The sequence below is a fragment of the Haliotis rubra genome, unplaced genomic scaffold (genome assembly GCF_003918875.1).
Source record: "Haliotis rubra isolate DU_JTF1 unplaced genomic scaffold, ASM391887v1 Scf53, whole genome shotgun sequence".
NCBI lineage: Eukaryota > Metazoa > Mollusca > Gastropoda > Lepetellida > Haliotidae > Haliotis > Haliotis rubra.
Window position 1 is genome coordinate 3006333 of NW_025767224.1, and position 9980 is coordinate 3016312.

The window sequence follows — 9980 nt, forward strand, 5'->3', positions numbered from 1 at the left end:
GATTCAGGATGATCAGTTTGCACCAACTCTACATGTGAAGGCAGAACTCTAACCTAGTATTATGTGCAGACAAACCATATAACAAATATCGTGACACTGTCCATGAAGTTAGAGAAGCGAATGAAACATGTATACACAGAGTAAGTTACTGAAACTATACCTCGGGACCAGTCTGTCTGTGACACTGTGCAGTCCAGAATAAGATCAGTGAGACAATGCAAACTAAATGTCCAAACACCAGGTTCAATATATGTTGTAATGTGATAGGTTGTACATTTCTATTCATGTTTAGTTGACCAAATAAAATAAACATGTTCTTTGATCGACACAAATGAATATCATTTTGTGATGTGATATAGGAGACATAGGGAGACATGTAATAGCATTCAGTTTACTATTGCAGCTTGCAATGGTATACACGCAACAATATGCAGGAAGTCCCTCACTAGTACCTTGTTATCACATACTACCACTTCCTTGTGTGTGTCTGTGTGTTTGTGTGTTGGTCGGAGACATGGCGACGACTGATGCTCTGTGCACACTGCATCTTTTGCTGGTATGTTTCCTTCAGCCATGTGTTTCTCAAGGTGAGTTATTTATTCATTTCATATGGTGCCATGTGGTTTCATGGACATAGTGTATTTTTTTTTGTCAGTATACATAGTTAATCAGGTGGCGTTTTTCTGGTTAGAAACGTATATAATCACGTATATCCTATATGTATAAATGCTTCTGTCCCTTATACACCGTTCAAGTACGGCGTATTTAGGTGACGTACCGTATTGTATTATACTTTTAAACCACAATGCGATGACATGACATCGTTCTTGTTTCAAACGAGTCACGGTAATTTATTTACCTTTATTTATGTTCATGCTGAACAAGCACAACTGACGCAGCTGTGTGTGTGTGTGTGAGTGTGTGTGAGTGGTGAGTGAGTGAGTGAGTGAGATAACATGCCGAATCAGAGTGAATTTATATATCAGACAAGACAAGACAAGATTTTTATTAGGTCAAAGACCAATACAGTTTACATCAACTGAATATTAACCGATGCACATGGCGAGGTACGAATATAAACAATCATATTATTAATTATTAGACACCAGATGGTTGATTAGGAAGAAAGCACTCCCACCTCATGGTTATGGGAGTCCGATCTCGTTCATTCTACTTCAGGAAATGACAGATCCTCATGAATCTCCATATTGGCTCTAGGATTAGTCCGAGGTATACATTTGAAAAATACATACACAATATGTCATTCAAGGTATAGCAACTCCACAAGGTAATCCACTTATTATCCACACGGTTACGTATAATGTCATGATATATCCCATATACATGTAGGAACCTTCCCTGTGTACGTCATATTGGTCAGGAGATAAGGGAATGACAGTAATATTAATATTCTGCTCTCTGCGTAAGAATTACGTCACTGTGTGTATATATGTTACGGTCAATATCTACAATCAGTGCTTCAATTAATGAATTTGTTAGATATTCGCCACTTATTCATTCAAACAGAACGAAACCTGTGCTAATCTTGTCTTCTCAATAATCCCTGTTCAACAATCAGTCAATCTGTACAATAATTGGGTTAATTAATCAGGCAATGTACACAATGCCTGGAAATTTTAGACAATGTACACAATGACTGAGTGAATAAGGCATTGTACACATTGACTGGTTATTTCAGTCATTGAACACATTGCCTGATTGTAGACATTGACTGTAACATATACATATCATACTGTCCGCCAGGGTGCAAAACATATACCGCATCTTACATAGGAATAGGATATATACATGTCTTATTTTCCGCCAGGGAGTAAACTTATACCGCATCTTACAAAGGAATAGGATATATACATGACATACTGTCCGCCAGGGAATAAAACACATACCGCATCTTACACAGGACTAGGATATATACATGACATACTGCCCGCCAGGGAATAAAACATATACCGCATCTTACATAGGAATAGGATATATACATGTCTTATTTTCCGCCAGGGAGTAAAACATATACCGCATCTTACATAGGAATGCGATATATACATGTCATACTGTTCGCCAGGGTGTAAAACATATACCGCATCTTACATAGGAATGCGATATATACATGTCATTGTGTCCGCCAGGGAGTAAAACATATACCGCATCTTACATAGGACTAGGATATATACATGTCATATTGTCCGCCAGGGAGTGAAACATATACCACATCTTACACAGGAATAGGATATATACATGTCATATTGTCCGCCAGGGTATAAAAGATATGCCGCATCTTACATAGGAATAGGATATATACATGTCATATTGTCCGCCAGGGTGTAAAACATATGCCTCATCTCACACAGGAATAGGATATATACATGTCATATTGTCCGCCAGGGTGTAAAACATATACCGCATCTTACACAGGAATAGGATATATACATGCCATATTGTCCGCCAGGGTGTAAAACATATACCGCATCTTATATAGGAATAGGATATATCCATGTCATATTGTCCGCCAGGGTATAAAACATATGCCACATCTTACATAGGAATGGGATACATACATGTCATATTGTCCGCCAGGGTGTAAAACATATGCCGCATCTTATACAGGAATAGGATATATACATGTCATATTGTCTGACAGGGTATAAAACATATGCCGCATCTTACACAGGAATAGGATAAATACATGCCATATAGTCCGCCAGGGTGTAAAATTTATACCGCATCTTACATAGGAATAGGATATATACATGCCATACTGTCCGCCAGGGTGTAAAACATATACCGCATCTTACATAGGAATAGGATATATATATGTCATATTGTCCGCCAGGGTGTAAAACATATGCCACATCTTACATAGGAATAGGATATATACATGTCATATTGTCCGCCAGGGTGTAAAACATATACCGCATCTTACACAGGAATAGGATATATGCATGCCATATTGTCCGCCAGGGAGTAAAACATATACCGCATCTTACACAGGAATAGGATATATACATGTCATATTGTCCGCCAGGGATTGAAACATATGCCGCATCTTATACAGGAATAGGATATATACATGCCATATTGTCCGCCAGGGTGTAAAACATATACCGCATCTTACATAGGAATAGGATATATACATGCCATATAGTCCGTCAGGGTGTAAAACATATACCGCATCTTACATAGGAATAGGATATATACATGTCATATTGTCCGCCAGGGTGTAAACATATGCCACATCTTACATAGGAATAGGATATATCCATGTCATATTGTCCGCCAGGGTGTAAAACATATACCGCATCTTACACAGGAATAGGATATATACATGTCATATTGTCCGCCAGGGTGTAAAACATATACCGCATCTTACAAAGGAATAGGATATATACATGCCATATTGTCCGCCAGGGTATAAAACATATACCGCATCTTACACAGGAATAAAACATATACCGCATCTTACACAGGAATAGGATATATACATGCCATATTGTCCGCCAGGGTGTAAAACATATACCGCATCTTACACAGGAATAGGATATATACATGTCATATTGTCCGCCAGGGTGTAAAACATATGCCGCATCTTACATAGGAATAGGATATATACATGTCATATTGTCCGCCAGGGTGTAAAACATATACCGCATCTTACACAGGAATAGGATATATGCATGTCATATTGTCCGCCAGGGTGTAAAACATATACCGCATCTTACATAGGACTAGGATATATACATGCCATATAGTCCGCCAGGGTGTAAAACATATACCGCATCTTACATAGGACTAGGATATATACATGTCATACTGTCCGCCAGGGTGTAAAACTTATACCGCATCTTACACAGGAATAGGATATATGCATGTCATATTTTCCGCCAGGGTGTAAAACATAGTGTAAACGCATAGGAATGGGATGAATAAGTATACTGCAACTTATGTTGGAGTATGTTCATTGTATGCACGCGGACCAGGGAATCAAAGGGACATTGGGTGATATACTGTCTCTTGTAAAGGAACAGTATTATTGTGTGCCATAAAGTCGGACAGGGAAACACGGGCCTGCAGTTAGGAATTTTCTGGGTTTTTATACAGGAATGGGACCATTTATGCCATAAAGACGTTGAGGGTATCTGGCGATTTCAGTAATTATAGGAATAGGATCACTGTAAACCTTCTAGACGGTTAGCGGTTCGGGGCTTTAGTAGTAATATACTGAGGCTTTAGTAGGAATAGGGCTATTGTATGCCACCAAGTGGGTCAGGGAATATGGACACTTAGTGATATATTAAGAATAGAATTCTGTAGTTCATATATTACTCCAGCTCGTTCAGCTTGACCTGATCAAGTGAATACTAATGCATTGCGTGGCCGTGTCACAACTGGTTGGGTCTATTATTGTGAAGGGGTGCATTGATTGTCAACATGTCCGAACAGGCGAGACAAGGTTGCCGTTTGACACCTGAGTGTCGAGAAATCGTCAGCAATTTCCTAACTTTATTTAAAAAGAAGTTTTATTGTTTCCGATTCGAGCTTTTAGGCAGCGAGCAGCAGCATTAATAACATTCTTTGCTCCCCTATTTAATGAAGTTAACTTGACCTGCCGCTTGTACCATTTGACCTCCCGGGTCATGCATATGTAGAGTAGCTCAGGTCAAGCTGAACAAGCTGTACGTTCATTGTATGCCACACGGTGGACCAGGGAATTAAGGACCTTCGGTGATATGGTCTCTCTTACAAAGGAATAGGATTATTGCGTGTCAAATAGTCGGTCAGGGGATCTCGGACATTTGATAATGTCATGTTGCACCCTAGGATTACGCTCACAAAGTGGGTCAGGGATCACGTGCCTGCAGTAAAAATATAATGCCTTTAACAGGAATGCATATTCCTTTGACAATATTAGTTGCTCGGTGTTTTGAAAGGGTGTACGGGACTGCACCTCTGGAAATATGGAATTTACAGGGGTTTCCCCCATCAAAACACCGTGTGACGATTTATTACCCTTAAGATCTGTTTACTTAGCTTATCTTTTCCCGAACGGTCATAAAGAGAGATAACTCGTGATGGCTTAGTTAATGATAGAAATGATCGAATTTGAGGTTGTATTAAACGACAATAAAAATACAGACACATTATATTTTTTGATATTTTAATTGACACAAACATATAAGAAATTATAGCAACAGTTTTATTACTCTGTTTATACTCATAATTCTATACGCCAACTCTAAAATTTCGAAGCGATCAGCTTTTTGGCAGCCACATTTCATCTAAGGTCAAGGTCATTTGTACAACCCGTGTAGTGTGTCACGTGACAAATTTGACGGGGTGTACGGTCCGTACACCCTGGCAAATCCGCCTACATGGTTTCGTATGCTTTAGCTATTGACCAATCAGAATTCGACACATTTACAGTACAACCAGAAATTACTGAGAATTTAAAGATTGTAAAATTTTATATTTTTTTCACGCATTACTCGTGAATATTAGCAGAACATAACTCCAGATTCAAAGACAGGTGAACAGTTAGTATATTGTCAAGTCACAACAGGCAGCAATGCAGGGTTCAATGCGGCGGGGCATGCATACTACTGATCAAAGAAGGTAGAAAGTCATTGCCCATGCTGTCCCAATATGGGACCACCTCTTCTTTCATTTCAGTAATATTTGTCAGATTTTTCTTATTGACACTTTCCTTCATAAGTCCCCAACATTTTCTATTGGATTTAGGTCAGGGCTATAGCTTGGCCAATCTAATAATGTCATATTTTGGGTCCGAAACCAGGCCTGGGAATGCTTTGAACGATGTTTTGGGTCGTTGTCCTGCTGGAAAATCCAAACATTTCCACAGAACACGTGAGCAGATAGAAGTAAATATCCCTCGAGAATATCTGTGTACCGCTCACTGTTCATATTCCCTTCAAATACACAGAGGGGCGTTGCCCCTAACACAGATATGCCACCCCACACGTTAAATTTCGGACTGTACTTTGGGCGCTGATAAAAAGGTTTTTCAGTTTGTTTGGTCCAGAATTTCAGTGTTTTAGGAAACAGCCACACAGAACTTTCATCTGAGAAAATCACATTGTTCCAGTTAAAATGTCTATGCTGTAAGCACCAGTTCAACCTTCGCTCCTTTTGTTCAGGTTTCGTGATCGGTGATGGAATTCGTCGACGTTTCTGCCAACCCATTGCATGCAGCTCAGTTCTAATTGTCTCCTTACAGACAGCCACAGTTCCTCTATCAATCATATCCAGCCTTAAGTTTTCTAAACTCCTTCGTTTGTCTTTAGAAACAAGAATACCAAGCCGCCTCCTGTCACAGACAGTCAATTTTCTGGGCCTACCTGCGCCTCCCTATTGCTCAATGCCATATCCATTTGCAATATTTTTCAAAACACGATAAACAGTGGACAAAGGGATGCCTGTTCTACTTGAAATCACTTTAGCTGATCTGATGTCCTTGTTATAATACTCTAAAATCAACTTCCTCTTCTCTAAATCATCCATACTGAGGATCACTGAAAATGTCGTCTGCTAGAAAGTAAACAGAGGGGGATAACTCTTCACAAACTAATGAACAAGGATTAACGGAATTGTCTCTCTTGAATGGAATCAAGCACTTGATAGCTGGTCAAGGTTGTTTATACTAGAAATCCAATTAAACATATTCCTAAATTTCTCAATAATTTCTGGTCATGCTATATCTTAAGGTTAATTCAATGCCATATCAGGTCCTGGGGACCTTTAGGGTAATTGTATTGCGTCTTATGCAGGAATAGTATCAGTGTCTACCATAAAGTAGATCAAGGGATTAGGAACCTTCAGGAATAATGTAATGTACCTAAGATACGACAAGGTTCATTTTTAGGCAATATACTCGGCCAGGGGACCCGGGCTTCCAGTAACAATATACATCATACTACATAGGAATAGGGTCACTCTGATGATGGTCAGTGGATCACATGCCTTCAATAATAATCTATGGCACCATGCACATGGATAGGATCACTGTGTGCTTTATAGTCTATTAGTATATTAAGGATCTTGATTACTATTGTATGCCATGTAGTGGCAGTTGCCGATATCATATATGGAGATATATGATGACGAGTGTATTTACGCACAGAAAATAGAAATATCTCCCTTTGCAATTAACCATTGTAGATTTCCTGTATATGTTCAAACGATTTACTTTAACACATGCACACTTTCGATAGTGTTTGGGATGCATAATGTGTCGACTGTGTTGAAGCCTGACGCTTTGTTCCAGGTACACCATTTCGTGAGTGTCACTGTTCAAGCGGATGTGACGTCAACGTCCGGTGCACAAGTGGCTGTCTGCAGGGTTGGTCAGGCCCCTCTTGTCAGATAAGTGCGTAGAACACTATGTCTGTGGTTTGATTCCGTACCTGCCTAACAGCGTTCAGAAATTTTGCCCTTGAGTTTTACACACACACACACGCACGCACGCACGCACGCACGCAGGCGCGCACACACACACACACACACACACACACACACGTGTATCAACCATTAACAACATCATCGGTTTATTTGACTTGAAATGTAGATGGTATTAGAGACTGGCATTTTCCACAGTTGCATGACTTGTGACAACGTGCAAACCGAGGACATTACCTACCATGCACTGCACCAAGTCCTCAAAACGCATGATACTTGACATGTGCTTCTATGAGTCCTCACTGTGCATACATAAATAGAATAACTTAGTTTGAGCTGTACTGTGCTGTATTTTCGTTTCTACGGCGCCACCATTGAGAGGACCTTGATGTGTGTGTGTTACAGGAGGACTTGTATATTTTATTTCTGTCTTCCAACAGCGCCAACATTGTGAGGACCTTGATGTGTGTTACACAAGGACTTGTGTGTTTTATTTCTGCCTTCCTACATTGTGAGGACCTAATTTTGAAAGAACACCAACACTCCGAGGACATTTTTCGGCATCTCCCAAAACAGCTTCAGAATCAATTTCATGCTGGTCCTCATGATGGGCCATATATAAAATCTGTGATACAACTCATTGTGCGCTATACACAACTTGCTGCCTTGGTTAAAAAAGTCTAGATGTGTGCTCAGATTGTTAACCAATCACATAATTCCTTAATATCAAGGTCCAATCAGAGAGCCTGTTACTGTAAACCAATCGCTATCTTTGTTGGAAAGATAGTACCACTGGCAGAGTGAAGGACAGGTTTCAGTACCTAATCTAGTTCCACATTGAAAACACAGTGTAATTATCTCAGTAATGTCAAAAGATGACGGGAACTGTTTCGTGCTATCGAAGACACTGAGTGAAGCGGCTTTTGTTCAATGCAGCGTTCAGGTTGCATTCAATCTATATATAGCCATTTGTGTGTATGCAAACAAAATTGGTTTACATAATAATACTGCACTTCCATCGAAACTGTCATTGACCGTCCGTAGCATGGCAACTTGGTAATCCAAAGTGGAGTGAGTCAACCTACGGTGTCAAGAGCAAATCTTGCAACTTTGGTTCTCCAAGTACACAACATGACGTCATAAAGCAGAAACACAGTCCCTCAAATGGGGATATCATTCTCTCCGTCTATTTCGGTTGTACTTACTGCCCAACGTCCTTTACAACACATACCGTATACAGTAGTCACCACAACCTCTATGGTCCAGTATGTGAGTTCACAGAGCTATACAAATATTCACTGACAATGGCTGGGATGAAGCACTTTCCTACAAGTCATACGACCACCCAACGGCTGTAGCTGTCATACGTTGTTGTTGTGATGTAATTCTCCTGAATCAGTACTGAGTGATTTAGACATTGATAGTGAATGCTGCTTTAGCAAACGAATCAAGCTCATTTGTGTCTATAAACACCCGTATGTTAATTTCCAGAAAACATAGCTCTGAACAAACCCACTCAACAAACCAGTACTCTCAATGACTGCCCGTATGCGACAACAAGCACCAAGATGAGGGTGTGTGGGGACAAGACTTCCTCCCTGGCAGTGGACGGTGTGGCCAGCAGCAGGTACTGGTCAGGGACGTGTACACACACCAAACATGGCCAGACAGCTTCATCACCTACATGGTGGACAGTGGATCTTGAAGAGACACACCTCATCACCAATCTGACAATATTCTTCTCACATCCACGCAAGTATCTTTAATTCATTCTACGGTAATGAGCAAAGACTGGTCAACTTTAAATGCCTCATAATGGGATAAGATGCAACCAATGTTTACAACAGGTCACCAGCTGTTGGGGAATACTGCCAGCTGATCATTTCCTCGTCAGTTCATGGCAGCAGTTTCTGTCTCATCCATTTGCAAAACGTTTACAGAATGAATGTGCTGCCGAGATTGAAGTTGATCTACTCAGTGCCCTGGGATCTATCAGTCGTACGATTAAACCACATATCTTAGTTAAACCATCACTGACCCCACTGATGTTGGTACACATACCTTGAAGCGATGACCATCATACTGTATACTGTGGCCGCCTTCATATACATAATGTTTTGTTTGTTTCTAGATCGAATGCGAGGTTTCTTGGTATGGGTAGACAATCGTCGCCTGTGCTATCGACAGAGCCAGTCCTACCGTCCTAGCTCCCCCGTCGACATCAGCTGTTACACACCCACACGTGGACAACATGTCACTGTCCAGCTGCCAAAACTGGCCCGCTCGGAGTACATTCTCAATCTCTGTGAGGTGGAAATATATGGTTAGTAAAGAAAGAATATTAAGGATTCTATGATTTCAAATAGACATGTCCAAAATATATTTAGTATGATGACCCATGTTATGGGGGATTCTATGCTAATCATACTGTTATTATATTGTACGTCTTGACCAATCAGTTGCATAAGATAACAGTACATATTTCGCCACTTTCCAGAGTGTGCTGACGGGAGTTTCGGGCCTGGCTGCAGTTCCTGGTGCTACTGTAGGAA

At 40.4% G+C, this 9980-nt stretch overlaps 1 protein-coding gene across 1 annotated transcript; it reads left to right on the top strand.

Annotated features, from left to right (window-relative positions):
• The first annotated feature begins 481 nt into the window (after positions 1-481).
• Positions 482-9194, top strand: LOC124253036. The gene is made up of 3 exons (XM_046686751.1): positions 482-587; positions 7298-7399; positions 8920-9194. The coding sequence occupies exons 1-3, from the start codon at positions 515-517 to the stop codon at positions 9192-9194; spliced, it is 450 nt and encodes a 149-aa protein (XP_046542707.1). The 5' UTR covers positions 482-514.
• The last annotated feature ends 786 nt before the right edge of the window (positions 9195-9980 follow it).